The sequence below is a fragment of the Equus przewalskii genome, chromosome 10 (genome assembly GCF_037783145.1).
Source record: "Equus przewalskii isolate Varuska chromosome 10, EquPr2, whole genome shotgun sequence".
In the NCBI taxonomy this organism is placed as follows: domain Eukaryota; kingdom Metazoa; phylum Chordata; class Mammalia; order Perissodactyla; family Equidae; genus Equus; species Equus przewalskii.
The window spans coordinates 6,710,546-6,729,806 of record NC_091840.1 but is presented as its reverse complement, the minus strand read 5'-3'; the positions used below and the strand labels follow the sequence as shown (position 1 = coordinate 6,729,806).

At 42.0% G+C, this 19,261-nt stretch overlaps 1 protein-coding gene across 4 annotated transcripts in view; it reads left to right on the top strand.

Annotated features, from left to right (window-relative positions):
- Positions 1-11,337: 11,337 nt before the first annotated feature.
- Positions 11,338-19,261, top strand: part of NUP85 (nucleoporin 85) — a 30,567-nt gene continuing 22,643 nt past the window's right edge. The window contains exons 1-3 of one of the 4 annotated variants that reach the window (XM_008513248.2): positions 11,338-11,992; positions 16,625-16,718; positions 18,480-18,642. In XM_008513248.2, the coding sequence (XP_008511470.1) occupies positions 11,798-11,992; positions 16,625-16,718; positions 18,480-18,642 (452 nt within the window). In that variant the 5' untranslated portion in view covers positions 11,338-11,797. Of the gene's footprint in view, positions 16,027-16,624; positions 16,719-18,479; positions 18,643-19,261 lie in introns of all 4 variants that reach the window. The other 3 variants (XM_070561455.1, XM_070561456.1, XM_008513250.2) reach the window with 3 other exon arrangements.

Sequence of the window (19,261 nt, the reverse complement as noted above, 5' to 3'; positions counted from 1 at the left end):
TGGCCCAAATGCAGTTTTCCCCAAGGTTAGAGGAACATCACACTTCCTCTCAGTCAGCCTCTCATCTTTTGGATTTTATAGCTTCAACTTCAACCTGCTTCCCACCAGGCTGTTGCCTCAGTGCAGTGACTACTTCAGTCCTGCTGGTAACCCTGTACTTTGACTAGCTGAGGAAAAATGTTCATCCTTACTCATGGCTTGGCTCCCAACCTCCGAGAGAAAAGAGAATCCATCAGAACTACCCAATATCGGGCTTCCAAACCAATCAATCATTTCCTCTTTCCATCCAATTAAAAAACAGAAGTAGGTCCCTCCTGTCTTAAGAACAATCTGTGCAGTGGATTCCAACCGCTCCTCTCGGGAGGTGTTATTGATCATTTCCTTTGTCCCTGTATTTTCTTCCACTCCTCTGTTGCACAGAAATAGACTCTTTCTCAAGACTCTCTTTCAATTCTATTTCCTTCTTAAGTTATCACCATATCTTTCTCCATTCTTGGCCAAACATCTTGAAAAAATGTCCATGCCAGCTGTCTCCACTCCCTCACCTCCCACTCACTCCTTAATCCTCTGCAATCTGGTGCTGTCCCTGTAGCTCCACTAAACTGCTCTCTACAAGGTCACCACAGACTTATTTGCTGAATCCAGGATGCCTCTCAATTCATCACTCTTCTTGAACTCCCTCCCTGTGACTTTGGGTTGTGACTCTGGCCTGTCCTTAATCCCTTTGCAATTTGTTTCTTCCTCAGCCCTTCCCTTAAAGGTTCCTTGGGTTTTGTTCTAAGACCTTTTTCTCTTATTCTATTCCCTCTCCTGGGATAATTTCACCCACTTCCATGATCATCTATTTGCTAATGATTCTCAAATCTATATTTTTAGTCCAGATCTTTCTCTGAGCTTCCTGCCTTTAAATCCAACTGACTTCTGAACGTGTCCACTTGGATGTCCCAGAGACACTGCAAACTACAAATCTCAACTAAAATTCCTCAGTTTACCTTCCCTAACCTGCCCCTCTCCATCAAGTTCCCAGTTCACTGAAGGGCACACCATTACAACATTGCTCCAAGTCAAAAAGCCAGGGGGCATCCTGGATTCCTTCCTCTCCTTCACACATTCCCCATACAATCAATCTTCAAGTCTTGTCTATCCCACCTTCTAAATACCTACCCAAATCTGTCTACTTCTCTTCAGCCCCTGTCCAGTCTCTGGACTTGGCTGCGTTTGCTGGGCTTCCAGCTGGTCCTCCCTGGGGAAGAGGAGGCTTAAAGCCTTGGATGTAAGACAGACCAAGGGAGGCAGATTGATCTGGGCAGGTAGGGGAATCCTAAATTCAAGTCAGCTCTCCCCAGGGCTACTGCAATAGCCTCCTAACTGATCTTTTTCTTTTAAGGTATGTCCCACTTGTGCCTGAATATTTAAGTGAACCAGTAACGTCTAGGGTGCTGATTTAAGTGCATAATCTTGGGCAGTGTGGCTCTGGGATCCCCCTTTATTAACAAGCTTCCCTGGTGATTCTTAAGCACACTAAAGTCTGAGAACCACAAACCATTCTAAAATAAAAACAAAATAAGTTTCCCCCGCTCCTTGGTTCAGTGGCAACCTTGTGCCCTATAGCATAAACTCCAAAATTCTTGTAAGACCTACAAAGCCCTTTGAGAACTAATCCAAGCTGACCATTCTAGCTCTTTCTCATCGTTTCTCCCAGAAGCCTCTGCTATAGTCATCTTCAAGTACTTGAGGGTCCCGAATGTACCTGTTCTCTCAACTCTAAGCTTTTGCCCTTTGTAGGTACTCAAAGATTCACTGAATGAATGAGTAACTGAAACTATCACCATGTGTAAGTCCTGTGCTAGGCATTGGGCAAAGAAGGGTAGAGAAAGTCCCTGACTCAACTTATAATTCAGTGGGGGTGGAGGTAGGGGGTTAAGTAGGAAACACACAAGAAGTGAAAGGGGAAGAGACCAACTGCCGTGTGTCAGGCACCAAGCGGGGCTTTACTAATATTAGCTCATTTTCTCCTTACATCAACCCTTCAAAGTGAGTGTAGTATTTATTTGCAACTGAGGCTCAAAGGAGTTAAGTAACTTGCCCAATATCACACAGCTGGCAAGTAGTGTTGATTGAGCTCCTACTGCATGCTAGGGGATGAACATGCTGAGTGCTGTCCAGGTACTGTAAAAAAAGAAGAAGAGATGCTATCCTTACTCTCCTGAACCCAGGGCTTCTGTTGCCATCACACACCTTCCCAGCCTTGTAGGACTGCAGAGCCATCAGAGGACTATCAAATATGTCGTGTTAGACTTACCCTCATTGATATGTGAAGGGCTTCCAATAATCAAATGGTTGTTTAGTCGTTAGCTCCTGGGTGACAGGTGTGTCCTACAATATCCCCTCTCTCCAAAATTATGCTAAATTACAGAGTCACCTTCAGGTAAAGGAGGAGTTCGTATAAGAAGTAGTCAAACATGTTCAAATGTGTGAGCAATATATATTCCAGTGGCAAACTGGAATTCTGCGAGCTGAGCCTAGGGAATCGTATACTGAGAGTCTCTTTCCACTTTCCAGGAAAAAACTGTGAAAAGACAGAAATTTCCCCGGGCCGGCCCCGTGGCCAAGTCAAGTTCACGTGCTCTCTGCTTCCATGGCCCAGGGTTTCACCAGTTCGGATCCTGGACATGGACCTAGCACCGCTCATCAAGCAATGCTGAGGTGGCATCTCAAATAGCAGAACTAGAAGGACCTACAACTAGAATATACAACTATGTGCTGGGGGGCTTTGGGAAGAAGTATAAAAAACAAATTGGCAACAGATGTTAGCTCAGGGCCAATCTACCAAAAAAAAAAAGATAGGAATTTCCCAGCATTAAGTTTCTCCCTCCATCATTTTTATAGGGGTGGGAAAGGCGGTGGCTGTGCACTGTTAGTGTTTTGGGAAAAAAAGTACAAAGAGTAGTAAATATGGAAAAGAACAGTGGCAGATGTTAATTGAGTGCTTATTATGTGGGGATTCTGTGCTAAGCCCTTAATCCTCATAAAGCCTCTATTATTATCATCCCCATTTTACAGTTGAAGAAAGTAAGACATAGAGAGGTTGGGCAACTTGGTTACCCAGCTTGAAGTGGCAGAGTCAGTATCATATTGAACTCGGACTTTCTGACTCAGATCCCAGTGCTTAATTACTGTAGGACTGCACACAGGTTCCGATGGAAGGCTGCAGAGAGAAAACACATGGAAAAATAAATGCTAGAATAATGCCAGGAGAACCAGTCAAGTTGTTTTGACCTAAATTTTTGTTTGGTTGTCTCTCTTAGCAGAATGAAAGTTCCATGAAAGCAGAGACCTGTCTGTCTTGTTTACAGTTTTATTCTAAGCACCTAGCTCAGTTCCTGGATCCTAGCAGGCAGGTGAAGGAATGAATTAGGGAAGTGTGCAGTGAGGAGTTTTCACCATTAGGAGTTAACTAGGAACTTGGTCGGAAAGGCCTAATTCCTCTAGAAATCTAATTAAATATCAATAATTGGTGTTAGAAGTAAAGGATGAGGGCCCGGCCCTGTGGCTGAGTAGTTAAGTTCGCGGCGCGCACTCCGCTTCCGCGGCCCAGGGTTTCACTGTTTCGGATCCTGGGTGTGGACATGGCACTGCTCATCAAGCCATGCTGAGGCAGCATCCCACATGCCACAACTAGAAGGACCCACAACTAAAATATACAACTATGTACCAGGGGCTTTGGGGATAAAAAGGAAAAATAAAATCTTAAAAAAAAAAAAAAGTAGAGGGTAAGAATAGGGTGAACCGGGCTGGCCCGGTGGCACAGCGGTTAAGTTCGCACCTTCTGCTTTGGCGGCCCGGGGTTTGCCGGTTCAGATCCTGGGTGCAGACATGGCACCGTTCATCAAGCCATGCTGTGGCAGGCGTCCCACATATAAAGTAGAGGAAGATGGGCATGGATGTTAGCTCAGGGCCGATCTTCCTCAAAAAAAAAAAAAAAAGAATAGGGTGAACCACCCAGCGTCAGGTGCCAAAGAAAAAAACACCATTCCTAAAAGGGGCAAGAAAACAAGAATCTAAGAAACTCTGTTTTGAGCTTTAAATCCTTGCCAAAAACCCTGAGAAACACTTAACTGAATTTATAACACAGACAACTAAAATGTGTGTACTTTATACCATCAAACTTTTTCACGTTCTAACAAAGGTTAGTAGAGTACTTGAGCTATCTATGTGAATACTGCAGGAAATCTGGAGGCAGAATGGTGATGTTGTAGAAACCTTCCAGCTCTCTATCCTTGGGTCATGGCAAAGAAGATGGGACCCAAGATGGGACCCAGCAATCAAAGCCAAGAACCTGGATATTGTACTTTAAATGTGTCAGCTGTGGCACAAAATGTAGGAAAATGTTGTCCCATTTCACAATACCATACATTCACTGAGTATTAATAACATATTGCACAAACAGTACTTAGAAAATGGTCTGTAAGCTTTCTGAGGGCAGGTATCATCGCTTTTCATCTTCATAGTTGCAGCAAACAAAGTTCTGAGAGCCAGTGATCAATAAATGTTCACTGACTTATTGATGCAACAGTAACACAGTACTTGTCATGAAAATACCCAAAATGCCTGATTTAGGATCCTGAATGCCTGTCAGTTATGCAGCCTCTACATTGGTATGACAATTTCAAGTTCTTCTAACACCATTAATGCTCCAGTCCTCCTTCTCCGTCCATTGCTGGATTCAAGCAGGGCCCAGTGACTCAAGGCTGTTTGTTTCCTAAAATGAACAGAAACAAATTGAACAAAGCTTCTGTTTGTGATTGCTTACTCTCACCCTGAGGTAGAGAAGACAGAGTTGGAAGGATGGTTCTCAAAGGGTGGTCCCTGGGGCAACAACATCACCTTCTCTTGGGAATTTATTAGAAGTACAAATCCTGGGGCCCCACCTGAGACCTCCTGAATTAGAAGCTTTGGGGATAGAGCCCGGGAATCAGTGGTTTCACAAGCCCTCTACATAATTCTGAAGTTCACTAAAGTTTGAGAACCTCAGAGCTAGAGCAGCTTTCACTCCTCCGATAATAAATTGGTCACATTTATAATTTTGTTTCTCAGCTTAAAGTCTTACATGGCCAGATATACATTACTATGGCTATAAAACAGGTTTTCAGGGGCTGGCCTGGTGGCGCAGTGGTTAAGCACGCATGTTCTGCTTCGGAGGCCCTCGGTTCGCCGGTTTGGATCCTGGGTGGGGACATGGCACTGCTTGGCAAGCCATGCTGTGGTAGGCATCCCACATATAAAGTAGCGGAAGGTGGGCACGGATGTTGGCTCAGGGCCAGCCTTCCTCAGCAAGGGGAGGAGAATTGGTGGCAGATGTTAGCTCAGGCCTAATCTTCCTCAAAAAAAAAAAAAACCCCCACAGGTTTTCACAAATATGGCCTTATTCGTGTATGTGTGCTTATGTTTGTATCTCTATATATGATTAAAACATTTATCAGCAAAATATATATATATTTTTTTTTGGGGGGGGGGGAGATTAGCCCTGAGCTAACATCTACTGCCAATCCTCCTCTTTTTGCTGAGGAAGATTGGCCCTGAGCTAACATCCATGCCCATCTTCCTCTATTTTATTTGTGGGACGCCTGCCACAGCATGGCTTGACAAGTGGTGTGTAGGTCCACACCCAGGATCCAAACTGGCGAACCCCGGGCCACTGAATCGGAACGTGGAAACTTAACCACTGCACCACTGGGCCAGCCCCAATCAGTAAAATATCATTATTTTTTTTTAAGATTGGCACCTGAGCTAAGAACTGTTGCCAATATTCTCTTTTTTCCTGCTTTTTTCCTCCCCAAATCTCCCCAGTATGTAGTTGCATATTTTAGTTGTGGGTCCTTCTAGTTGTGGCATGTGGGATGCCACCTCAGCATGGCCTGACAAGTGGTACCATGTCCGCGCCCAGGATCTGAACCAGCGAAACCCTGGGCCTTTGAAGCGGAGCACATGAACTTAACCACTTGGCCACAGGGCCGGCCGCAGTAAAATATTTTTTAAATAATTTTTTTTTCCTTTTTCTCCCCAAAGCCCCCCAGTACATAATTGTATATTCTAGTTGTAGGTCCTTCTAGCTCTGCTATGAGGGACGCTGCCTCAGCATGGCTTGATGAGTGGTGCTAGGTCCTCCCCTGGGATCCAAACTGGTGAAACCCTGGGCCACTGAAGTGGAGTGCACGAACTTAACCACTCAGCTACAGGGCAGGCCCCTAAAATAAAAATTTTTAATTCACTCACATTCCCACAACACTTATCTCTCAATTTTAATTTCCAATTTTTGTCCACATATAAATTTCTTTACTTAATTGTAAAAATACACAATTTTGGTTTTCTCTTAAATTTTATTTATTTATTTATTTATTATTAATGTTATGATAGATTACAACCTTGTGAGATTTCAGTTGTACATTATTGTTAGTCATGTTGTGGGTACACCACTTCCCCCTTTGTGCCCTCCCCCCACCCCCCCTTTTCCCTGGTAACCACTGATCAGATCTCCTTGTCAATATGTTAACTTCCACCTATGAGTGGAGTCATATAAAGTTCGTCTTTCTCTGACTGGCTTATTTCGCTTAACATAATACCCTCGAGGTCCATCCACGTTGCTGCGAATGGGCCAATTTTGTCTTTTTTTTATGGCTGAGTAGTATTCCATCGTGTATATATACCATATCTCCTTTATCCAATCATCAGTTTCTGGGCATGTAGGCTGGTTCCACGTCTTGGCTATTGTAAATAATGCTGCGATGAACATAGGGGTGCAAGGGACTCTTGGGATTTCTGATTTCAGGTTCTTAGGATAGATACCCAGTAATGGGATGGGTGGGTCATAGGGTATTTCTATTTTTAACTTTTTGAGAAATCTCCATACTGTTTTCCATAGTGGCTGTACCAGTTTGCATTCCCACCAACAGTGTATGAGGGTTCCTTTTTCTCCACAACCTCTCCAACATTTGTCGCTCTTGGTTTTGGATGTTTTTGCCAATCTAACGGGGGTAAGGTGATATCTTAGTGTAGTTTTGATTTGCATTTCCCTGATGATTAGCGATGATGAACATCTTTTCATGTGTCTATTGGCCATATTTATATCTTCTTTTGAGAAATGTCTGTTCATGTCCTCTGCCCAGTTTTTGATCGGGTTGTTTGTTTTTTTGTTGTTAAGCCATGTGAATACTTTGTATATTATGGAGATTAACCCTTTGTCGGATAAGTGGCTTGTAAATATTTTTTCCCAATTAGTGAGCTGTTTTTTTGTTTCAATCCTGTTTTCCCTTGCCTTAAAGAAACTCTTTAGTCTGATGAAGTTCCATTTGTTTATTCTTTCTATTGTTTCCCTCAACTGAGGAGTTATAGTGTCCAAAAAGATTCTTTTGAAACTGATGTCAAAGAGTGTACTGCCTATATTCTCTTCTAGAAGACTTATTGTTTCAGGCCTAATCTTTAGGTCTTTGATCCATTTTGAGTTTATTTTGGTGTGTGGTGAAAAAGAATGGTCAAAATTTTCAATCTTTTGCATGTGGCTGTCCAGTTTTCCCAGCACCATTTGTTGAAGAGACTTTCTTTTCTCCATTGTAGGCCCTCTGCTCCTTTGTCGAAGATTAGCTGTCCTATTTTATTTATTTATTTTTAAAGATTTTATTTTTCCTTTTTCTACCCAAAGCCCCCTGCTACATAGTCGTGTAGTTTTTTAGTTGTGGGTCCTTCTAGTTGTGGCATGTGGGGTGCCGTCTCAGCATGGCTTGATGCGCAGTGCCATATCCGCACCCAGGATCTGAACCGGAGAAACACTGGGCTGACGAAGCAGAGCACAAGAACTTAACCATTCAGCCACGGGGCCGGCACCCTACTCTTAAATGTAAAATTATGTAGTAAACATGCTAAAAGATAATTTTTTCTGATTATTAGGGTAATAATGCTCATTCCTGCCAGTCTTTTTTCCTACATATTGATAGACACTTTTTACTTTTTACAAAATTGAGAAAATTTTTAACAAAGCTTTACTGAACCTTAGGGGCCGGCCTCGTGGCTCAGTGGTTAAGTTCGCACGCTCTGCTTCAGCGGCCCAGGGTTTCACTGGTTCGAGTCCTGGGCATGGACATGGCACCGCTCATCAAGCTATGCTGAGGCGGCATCCCACGTGCCACAACTAGAAGGACCCACAACTAAAAATATACAACTATGTACTGGGGGCGCTTTGGAGAGAAAACGGAAAAATAAAATCTTTATAAAAACAAAGCTTTACTGAACTTTATAAAATTTTGCCACAATTATCTTTTAATGATTGCATAGCCTTCTGTAATTGTGAGACATTTATTTCCCTTTTTTGGTGATTATTCAAAATGTTCGTCTTATTTCCTGTAAGTGAGATTATGGGGAGAAAAAGATGAACATTTTAAAACTTCTTTAAAGACTTCCATGTTATCTGTCTTCATAGTTCTTCTAAATAGGTGGATAATATCTCATTGATAGTATATTTACTTAGCTGTTCCTTTATTCCTCTGTGGTTGAACATCTATGCCAGTAGCTCTCAAGAGAGGTGATTTTGGGGCTGGCCCCGTGGCTGAGTGGTTAAGTTCGCTTGCTCTGCTGCAGGCAGCCCAGTGTTTCATTGTTTCGAATCCTGGGCGCGGATGTGGCACTGCTCATCCAACCACGCTGAGGCAGCGTCCCACATGCCACAACTAGAAGGACCCACAATGAAGGATATACAACTATGTACCAGGGGGCTTTGGGGAGAAAAAGGAAAAAAATCTAAAAAAAAAAAAAAAAAAAGAGAGAGAGGTGATTTTGCCCCCTAGGGGACACTGGGAATATCTAGAGATATTTTTGTTTGTCACAACTGTTGAGGGGTATTATTGACATCTAGTGGATAGAGGCTAGGAATTCTGCTAAACATACTGTAATGCACAAGACAGCTTTCATAACATAGAATTATTTGGCCCCAAATGTCAACAGCGTGGAGGTAGAGAAAATTTGTTGTTATATATAGCACATACCTAAATTCATGTATCTCTTACGTTTTGAAATTATTTGAAATAAATTTTCAAGAGAGGATTTACTGGGTCAAAGTGCATAAATATTTGTATGGCTCTTGATAATAGATTTCTACCTTGCTTTCTAAAATAAATATGTCTCTTGAAAATGATTATGTATTTATTTCTCTGCAGGGTAGGGAACATTAGTTTTACTAGGATGCATTAAACGCAACCACTTAGCACTTTACATAGACATCTCTAGCACAGTTCCTCTGGCTTGATCTGAGATTTTAAGTTTGACTTTGGAGTGACTTAAAGTGATTTCTGGTTTGACTCTTGTGGAATAGGTATGTTTTGTTTTAGATTTTTATTTGATTCCAGAAATATTTTACTCTTTTTGTCTTCTTAGTGTTCTGATATACCTCAAGTGAAGTGTCGCCTGCATAACTGAAGACTGTCCAGAGTAGATGAGGAATTCCAAAGTTAAACTAACCAATCTAGGGAGAGGAAGGGGAAGAGAGAGGGAGAGGAGGAGCCTGTGGAGGACAGGGAAGAGAAAAAGATTTGTATGATGATTATTTAATCTGTCTTGCCAAATGTATTCCTTTAGGATTATGTGTAAAAAAAAAAAAAGGATACATAAACTACTTCATTGAAACACCATTCTTGGAAGTCTGTTTGAGAAGGACTAGCAGGAAGAAAAAGGTCTATATAGAGAATAATAATAGCTCTATTAGCTGTAGTTTTTTTTTCTACTAATGAATACCTTTGACTGTATAAAGTTGCTGGTATATCATGGTCTTAGACCAAAGCATATTTCCAATAATTTTCCCCCCAATATTATCTAGCTCTAGGTTAGACAATTTCAATACTTCTATTATCTTCAAATGACAATGTCAGTCTTAAAATATCAAGAAACCATAGTACCAAAATTTTCCAAGCTCTTTTGTTGTTCAAATTATTTTTTCTCAGGTCTCCTTTTGAGAAGAATGGTTTTTCTTTTTGGTCTTTCATCCTGTTATTTTTTTCCTTTCCTTTGACTCATCCTGTTCACCAGAATAATTTTCTCTGAAGGAAATCAAGCATGATTTCTATCAATGTCTATTAAGCCTGGCCCTAACTTCTGCAGCTCAAAGAATTTTGAACAGTCAGAGACGATATAATTACCAATTTTTTAAAATCGATTTATCTACTACTGAATGTTTATTTTACTTTTGGAAAATATTAGCCCTCTTTTTACCCCCTAGAAAATGGACATGAATGCATAATTTCTCATACTTCATAGCCACTCCATTGGGATCAGAAACAGTGAAACATTTGGAAAACGCAGCAAGACATAGATGGTGGAATAGTGTGGAGTTTTGTGCAAAACCGCATTAAACTTCATCCTATGGATGGTGTCTTCAGAGATAAGGATTTGGACAAAATTGTGATAGCCACAAGATTTTTCTTCCTTTATCTGAAAAGAGGTACCTCAATTTGTACCTCAAAAGAACAAACATTGAGCTGATAGGATTTTCCTAACCACTCTATCTTTTTTTTAAAAGATTGGCACCTGAGCTAACAACTGCTGCCAATCTTTTTTTTTTTCTGCTTTTTTTCTCCCCAAATCCTCCCAGTACATAGTTGTATATTTCAGTTGTGGATTCTAAGTCATCTTATTTCCACCAATCCAAATAGGTCGTTCAGAATAATCTCAGGGAAAGAAGCATTTCCCAGTTAACACACTGAAAATTTGTCGTTTTCAGGTCAAATTTCTTTCCTAAATAAAAGAAGTTGCTACATTTTCAGGCACTGTTTCCTAAGACTTATTTTTTATTTTAAGATTTTATTTTTCCTTTTTCTCCCAGAAGCCCCCGGTTCATAGTTTTTTTTTTTTTAAATTTGTGGGTGCCTCTAGTTGTGGCATGTGGGACACCGCCTCAGCATGGCCTGACAAGCGGCGCCATGTCCGCGCCCGGGATTCAAACCAGCAAAACCGAGGGAAGCCTAAGCAGAGAGTGCCAACTTAACCACTCGGCCACGGAGCCAGCACCTCCTAAGACTTATTTTTAAATTTCGATTTATCTTCAGTTCATTCAAAAAGTTGCTTATTTAGGAATTTAGAACCAGTACTGTTCTCTTCCTTGTATGTGCATGTATTTGTAAAGAAGGCGTTTAAAAAATAAATAACTCCTTTAAGTTACTGGAGCATTTTTGAGTTTTCCATAACACGATCTGGGATTCCCCGATTTGAGCGTTTTTTTCTGCTTTGCTTTGGTGAGATAACAAACCAATATTTGTGTTTAATTAAGCAAACCCAGCTGTCTCGATTTCACAGTTGTTTGAGCCGCATCAATTTTGTCCGCGTGCCTCTAGAGCGCCTTGGGGTAGGTGTGGCAGCGACTGCCTTCGAACAAAAGCCCGATGGAGAGACAGGGCACGGGAAGGGACTCCCTTGCCCTGGACACCGCTGACAGAAGCGGCCGCGACGACTATAAACAGCAGACCAAGAAAGCGCAAAGCAAGCCAAAGTCGACAGAGATTTAGGGACCGCTCACGCCCGGGCCAACCTCTCGCCACAGAAGAGCCACCCCAGTCCGCGCACGCGCAGCCGCTCCCGACGTCCCCGGGGGGTTGGGGGGGTGGGTCCTTCTCCTGGTCCCATGCGGGGCTGTTCGCGGTAGCGCCTGATCTGGCAGAAGGGTTACTGTGAAGACAGGCTACCCCTGGCGCAGTTTTCCCTGACGCGTTGTCGAGGCCAGGATGGAGGCACGCGTGTAGAGTGCCGCAGAGTGGTGGCCATGGCCGAGAGGAGAGGCCCCTGCGGCATTGGGGGGTTTGGGCCCGCAGGCAGTACAGGAGGCGCCCGGGCGGGGTCCTCTCTCGCAACGGGCGCTGAGCCGGAGGCCCGAGCCCGGAGCTTTGGCGGCCCTGCAAATTCCAGGTGGCTGAGACTTGGCGCTATGGAGGAGCTCGATGGCGAGCCGACAGTCACTGTAAGGGCGCCCGGAACAGTCTTGCTTGCCCTCGCGGTCCGAGGATTGAGTCTGCTCCGTCACTGCAGGCTTGTCTAACCTCCCTGCCGCTCGAGAGGCATCCGTCCCCTTCCCACAGCTTAATTGCCGCTGCCCGGGGGTCATATTAACTAGGCGCCCGTGTTTGGGTCGCTGGGTTTCTACTCTTTGACATACTCAGACTACCTGGCCCCGGAGGCCCCACCTCATCCCACTCCCTCCCTTGGCTGTCTTCTCTACCTTTCTACTTCCCTCGCTTTTCCTGTTGGGTTAATGCTCTAATGAGCGGGCTTGGACCATGCCGAGGAATTGGGGCTTTCTTTTTCCAGCCGAACTGAGCTTCACCTCGCAGCGCCGTGAGCTTGGTTCCTGCTTGTAGTGCCGTGCTGGCCCAAAGTTTGCTAAACGTGTTTATTCTCTCGGGAGTCTATTCCTGTTTCTATTGCTCTGTTTGCTTTCTATTTTATCTGTGTTCTTAAGAGAGTGTGTCAAGTGTGGATGGCCTAAGATGTTTATAAAGAGATTAATAGCTTTTAGATACGAGATATGTGCTGTTCCCCCTGTTTGGAAGGTTCTTGTCTTTTAGGTTTGTCTCCTCGCTTTTCAAATGCAAGCTCCAGCAGCCTCTTTCTCAGAAAAGCCTTCCCTGAGTAGGTCAACAATGTCTGGCTGCCCGTTATAGGCTTGTTCTGCACCTCTTAGCTCTTGGTAACCTATAAGCCCCACTAAACTGCAAGTTGCCTGACCTTCTGTTTTTGCTTTTTAGAAAGTTGAGATGCCTACAGTTTTCAGCTAAAGCCATCAGATTGCAAAGCAGTATCTGACAAACCAAACTGGGTGAAAGGAGACATGAGATCTTAATAGCTCACGTGGGTTATTATGAAGTTTACCACTGTAAGAGTGTTAGATTTTAGAACATGTACAAAGTAGTTTGTTAAATAACCATCAATGACTACGTCAGTGTTTGCAAGAAGAAAAATTAGAATGTCAGAATCACTGGAACTATTTCAAACTACCTGTCGTCTTGCCTTTCCCTCCTTCTTTTATGTCAGAGTCTTTGCGTGGGGAAACCTTCCCAGTACCCTGTACGACACTGGCGAGCCACTACTTTGATATTGAGCCATGATAATGAGCCATGCATTTACAAGTGGAATGAAGAGAATCTAAGCTTATTTTTACCCACAGTAGTGACAACTGATTTGTGATAACTCAGTTGTACATTGGTGTTCGGGAGACCCGATAGGAAACTGGTTGGCCTTGTGGGCACAGCCTCACAGTGGGGCATTATCTTGGTAGAACGCCATAGCCTAGAGTCTGAACCTCAACTTTGAAGTTCAAACCCAGTCATGTCTGTATTTGAAAGTTGTTCTGCTCTTTGGTCTGACTCTACACACTCTCAAGAGACTAAGGAATAATCTTAACACTGTCACCTTTTATAGTGGTTGTGCCTGCTCTTCATACAACTGCTTACTATTATCAGGGCACGTGAAGTCTCGTTAGTAATAAGCAGATTCAAGGATGTTTTAAGTGTAGATCCAGAGTAGAGAATTGAATAGTCTAGAGTTTTTCTAGATCAATGGTCTTATCCTTTTGTTTCAAAGACTCAAGAAATGTAAGCTGTAGTTTTTGTTGCCTTTTGTTCGTTCGTTTGTTTCTGGATAAATACCTAGAAGTGGAATTTCTGGGTTCTAGGACAGATGCATATTTAGCTAAAATAAACTGTCAGTTCTCCAAGGTGGTTATACCATTTTTTTGCACCAGTGAAGTGTGAGAGTTCTAGTTCCACATCTTCATCAACTCTTTGTATGGTCAGTCTTTTTAATTTTGGCCGTTGCCATTCTAGTGGGTATATAGTGGTAGCTCATTATTATTTTGATTTTTATTTCCCTAATGATGAAAGATATTGATCACCTTTTTATGTACTTATATGTTGTTTGTATATCTCCTTTGGTGAAATGTCTGTTAAAATCTTTTGCCCATTTTCTTATTGGGTTTCTTAATGAAGTGTAAGACTTCTTTATTCTGGGTATCAAATATGTGTTTTGCAGATATTTTCTCCCAGTTTGTGGCTTGCCTGTCATTTTCTTTTTTTAATTTTTGTATGTGTGTGTGTGTGAGAGAGAGAGAGAGGAAGATTGGCCCTGAGCTAACATCTGTTGCCTATCTTCCTCTTTTTGCTTGAGGAAGATTGTCACTGAGCTAACCTCTGTGCCAGCCTTCCTCTATTTTATGTGGGATGCCACCACAGCATGGCTTGAAGAGTGGTGCTATGTCCACACGCCTGGGATCTGAACCTGCAAACCCTGGGCCGCCGAAGCAGAGCATGCAAACTTAACCACTATGCCACCAGGCCAGCCCGTTCTTTTTTTAATTTTAATTTTTAATTTTTAAAATTTTTTTGGTGAGGAAGATTGTCCCTGAGCTAACATTTTTTGCCAGTCTTCCTCTTTTTGCTTCAGGAAGACTGTCCTTGAGTTTACAACTGTGCCACTCTTCCTCTATTTTGTATGTGGGGTGCTGCCACAGCATGGCTAGATGAGCAGTGTATAGATCTGCTCCCCAGATCCAAACCTGCGAACCCTGGGCTGCCGAAGCGGAGCATGCGAACCTAACCACTACACCACTGGGCCAGCCCCACCATTTCATTTTCTTAATGATATCTTTGAAGAGCAAAAGTTTTTATTTATTTTTTGGTGAGGAAGATTGGCCCTGAGCTAGCATCTGTTGCCAATCTTCCTCTTTTTTTTTTTTCTCTCCAAAACCCCAGTACATAGTTGTATATCGTACCTGTAGGTCACTCTCATTCTTCTACATGGGATGCTGCCACAACATGGCTTAATGAGTGTCACATATGTCTGTGCCCAGGATCTGAACTGGTGAACCCCAGGCTGCTGAAGCGGAGTATGTGAACTTAACCACTTGGCCATGAGGCCAGCCCCCTAAAAGTTTTTATTTTAATGAAGTCTAATTTATAAATTTTCTTCTATGATTTGTACTTTTGGTGTCTTATCTATTTTTGCTGACTTTAAGGTCAGAAAGATTTTTCAAGCTTTATAGATTTTGCTCTGCATTTGTCCCTATAACTGATTTTTAGTGAATTTTTGTCTATGATGTGAGGTTCATTTTTTCATATGGATACCCATTTGCCCCAGCCCCACTGTGTATAATGCTTCCCCCTTGCCTGGCTTGCTCATCCATTAAGAGTCTGCTACAACAGATGCTCTTCTGTGTGTATCTCTGTCTTAGCATTTCTCCAATTGTCTTGCTGCCTGTTTGTTTCTTGGTCTTTAGTAGACTGCTGGCTTTTGGTGAGCAGAGACTGTATTACACGTTATTGTATTCCTGGAGGCCAGTACAGAAAAAGCTTTAATAAATGTTGCTTAGTTATTAAATGACTGCAGTAGCCATTCCTAAGAACTGAATGCACTTGTCTTGAGACCAGACTATTGCCAGCCAAATTCGTTGCCTGCCAAAAATATTTATGGAGTGCCAGGGTCTCTTCTAAGCAGTGAATGAGAATCCTCGAGTCCCCTGCTCTCGTGAGCTTTTGTCTATTTATGGTGCAGGTGTTAACCATGTAGGAGAATATTTTAGGCACCGAGAAATGCTGTTACAGTGGTCCAGATGAGAGTTGCTGGTGGCTTAAATTGGACTGGTAGAAGTGGTAAGTGGTTGGATTCAGGTTTATTTAGGAAGAGAACAGGATTTACTTATAGACTGGACATAGGTGGTGAGGGGAAGAGGAGAATCAAGGATTACTCCTAATGGTTGAGGAAGACTTCGTCCCAGTTGGGGAGTGGAATGAGGTTTGGGGATGAGCATCAAGAGTTCTTTCTTTGGCTCTTGATCTTATGGATACAGTTCATAAAGCTTAGATAACCTGTAAAGGTGTGGATTAGGCAGTTGGACGCATAAAGCTGGGGCTCAAAGGAATTGGTCTGAGTTGGAGAAAAAAATTGAGAGTCATCATCAAACAGATGGCACAGAAGCTGTGGCCTTGGAGGTCTCTCTTTTTAGTGAGTAACAGTTTAATTCCTTTTTTCTTTCTTTTTTTTTTTTAAAGATTGGCACCTGAGCTAGCATTTCTTGCCAATCTTCTCTTTTTCTTCTTCTTCTCCCTAAAGTCCCCCAGTACATAGTTGTATATTCTAGTTGTAGGTCCTTCTGGTTGTGTTGTGTGGGATGCCACCTCAGCATGGCTTGATGAGCGGTGCCATGTCCGCGCCCAGGATCCGAACCGGCGAAACCCTGGGCCACTGAAGTGGAGTGCGTGAACTTAACCACTCGGCCACGGGGCCAGCCCCCCTTTTTTATTTCTTTAACTTCTCTTTTTCTGAACTACAGATCACTAAATTCCAATATAGTAATTGATTAGGGAGTAGCTTTCCTTTTTATCAGCACTTAAGAAGTGGCAGGCTGGGTTGAAGTGCCCAGCAAATCTCAGTTGCTTCTTCTGGGTCTAACAGACTGGGCTGATCTCAGCCACCCTCAGCTGTGTACGTAGATAAGCACTTAATAACTTTCAAGACCACTGATTTCTAGGATTTTACTCACAAGTCAGTTGAAAATAAACTTTGGTAAGAATAACACTTTCTGTGCCTTATTTTTCACTAGTTGATTCCAGGAGTGAATTCCAGTAAGAAGCAAATGTGTTTTGACTGGGGTCCAGGGGAGATGCTCGTGTGTGAAACCTCCTTCAACAAAAAAGGTAGTTATTACTTTTTTTAATTCTAAGTTATCCATTTTGGCACATTTGGTGTTTTTTTCTTTATTCTCTCAGATTTGACTAGCTGAAGCAGGAAACAGCTGAACTTAGTTTGTACCATTTTATTATTGAAATATTAGCTGTTTAAGATTTTCATTGATTTATGAGGCCTGGCAGATGTTGAGTCCAGGAAAAATAAAATTCATGATAGTCTTCTTGGTGTTAAAAGATTTTCTTTATATTTGAAAACTTCAAGCTTTTTTCCCCCTTCTTGTCCAGAGTGACTAAATTCCCTTCATAGCAGTCCCATTATTGTGAGACTTTGCAGGTCTCCTAGCCCTTGCCTTCGTGTTATCTCTGTGAACTCGATTGAATTCTGTGGGCTGTTCTGTAGCCTACATGTGTGTGGCGATGGATGGTAATTAGTCTTTGGGTGTTGATCATGATGTAATCTACACAGAAATCGAAATACATAATGATGTACACCTGAAATTTACATAATATTGTAAACCAATGTTACCGCAATGAAAAAACCCCCCAAAAACTGAAATCTTGATGTTCAATTTTGCTTTCTCCTTTTCAAGAGAGAGGTGTCGGGAAATATTGCAGAGACTTGCTCGCTTATCTTTGACAGGTTCTTTATCCAAATGTGGAGGTTTTCCTCTTTTATAAGGAGCCGACTGAGCAGACTGAGCTAATGAAAGTCTTGGAATTTTAGCAAATTATATGGTGTGCAGTTCATGTAATTTTTAAGTGATGTTGTTTTTCTTGATTTTATAGTGAAGAATTGTCCCTAATGTTGCTAAGTATTTGTGGGATGTGTTGGTATTGAAGATCTCAAGCTCAGCACAGCTGTGGGATCTACCAAAAGGGCAGTTCCTCAGAAGGGAAACTTCTGTGACTATGTCTGTATGACCTGTTTTCATACTTAATGAGAAAGCTTATCAACATTTCTAGTTTGTCCTCGATTGTTAAAAACATGAGGTTTTTTTTGTTTTGGTTCTATCTGTTGCAATCACATTCGAGACAAGCCATCGAACATCATCACAACTTGCTGAAGAAGCTGTTATATAAGAAATTGCCACAAGTTGGTAGTTTATAATTTATCATTATAGAGCCTTTTCATTGCTGTTGTGAAATAGTTTAGTCAATTATTTTTTTCTTTGTTTTTGTTTTTTGTCTTTTTTGCTGAGGAGGATTTGCCCTGAGCTAACATCAGTGGCCAGTCTTCCTCCATTTTGTATGTGGGTTGCCCCCACAGCATGGCTGGTGAGTGGTGTAGGTCTGTGCCTGGGAACCAAACCCAGGGCTGCCAGAGCAGAGCACGCCGAACTTAACCACTAGACCACTGGGCCGGCCCCATAGTTTAATCATAGTTTCTTGATTCTTTGTTTTAGGGGTAATGGCAGGACAAAGTAATATAAAGATAATATTTACTTGACTTTGAGATTATATAAAACTTGGGCTTATTCGTCAAGTTTTACATAGGCTAATATTGAGTTTATTTTTTTCAGTTGATGAAGTTGAAAGGTAGTTCTAAAATAAGTGAGTTGAGGAGTCGAGTCTGAGAATAAGCATTTGTGTTTAAAAATTCATGTGTGGATAATTTATAAATGGTAATTTATATAATTTTTTAATACATGAAATCAGTGGCAAAGAAGCTGAAATTTTGTAATTAGACACTCAGTTAAAACTTTTAGAGTGTGTTCTTTTATGAGGGTGATGGTGATAGATGTTAAGTTTTTTTTTCCTATTTTGTTTCAGAAAAATCAGAGACGGTGCCAGGCTGCCCCGTTATCTATATCATCCGGAAGGATGTAGATGTTTACTCTCAGATCTTGAGAAAACTCTTTAATGAATCCCATGGAATCTTTGTGGGCCTCCAGAGAATTGAAGAAGAATTGACTGGAAAATCCAGAAAAGCTCAGTAAGTAGGCTGCTGATATGTGCTGAAATCCACAACTAAATTGTAAAAAGCCATATGAAATGCACCCTTGTCCTTTTGCATGATGCGTGGATCGCCTAGAGAAATAAGGGACTCCTGGTTCGACTTTGTGGCCTCAGTACTGGGCAGTGTGAGCGGTCATGGACGCAGATGTCTTACAGGGAATGTGCAGATGGCTATTGATTGACTTGCTGGCTTGATAAGTTTTCTTTGTGTATATTCCTACTACATTGACCCTCCAAAGAAGAAAATTTAGGCCAAATAAGCACCTGAGAGTCATTGAATGAAGTCCCACTGTTGGGAGACTTTGAAATTAATAGAAAAATAAGTTTCATCTTGTCTTTAAAGAATTATTCTCAAGGCACTTTTTGGCAAGAAACCAGGAAACTATTGTACTGTTTATAGACTAGGATTGTTTGAAGTGTGGTTCATGAGTTAACTGCATCACTGTCAGGTACTTGTTAACCTCACCTCAGATCATCAAAATCAAACTTGCTTGGGGTGCATCGTAAACTCTCCGGTGAGTCTTAAGCACGGCGGAGTTTGGACTCCGGTGTTAGGTTTCTATCAGTGGCCATTCGTATGGTTAGGGCATGGAAAG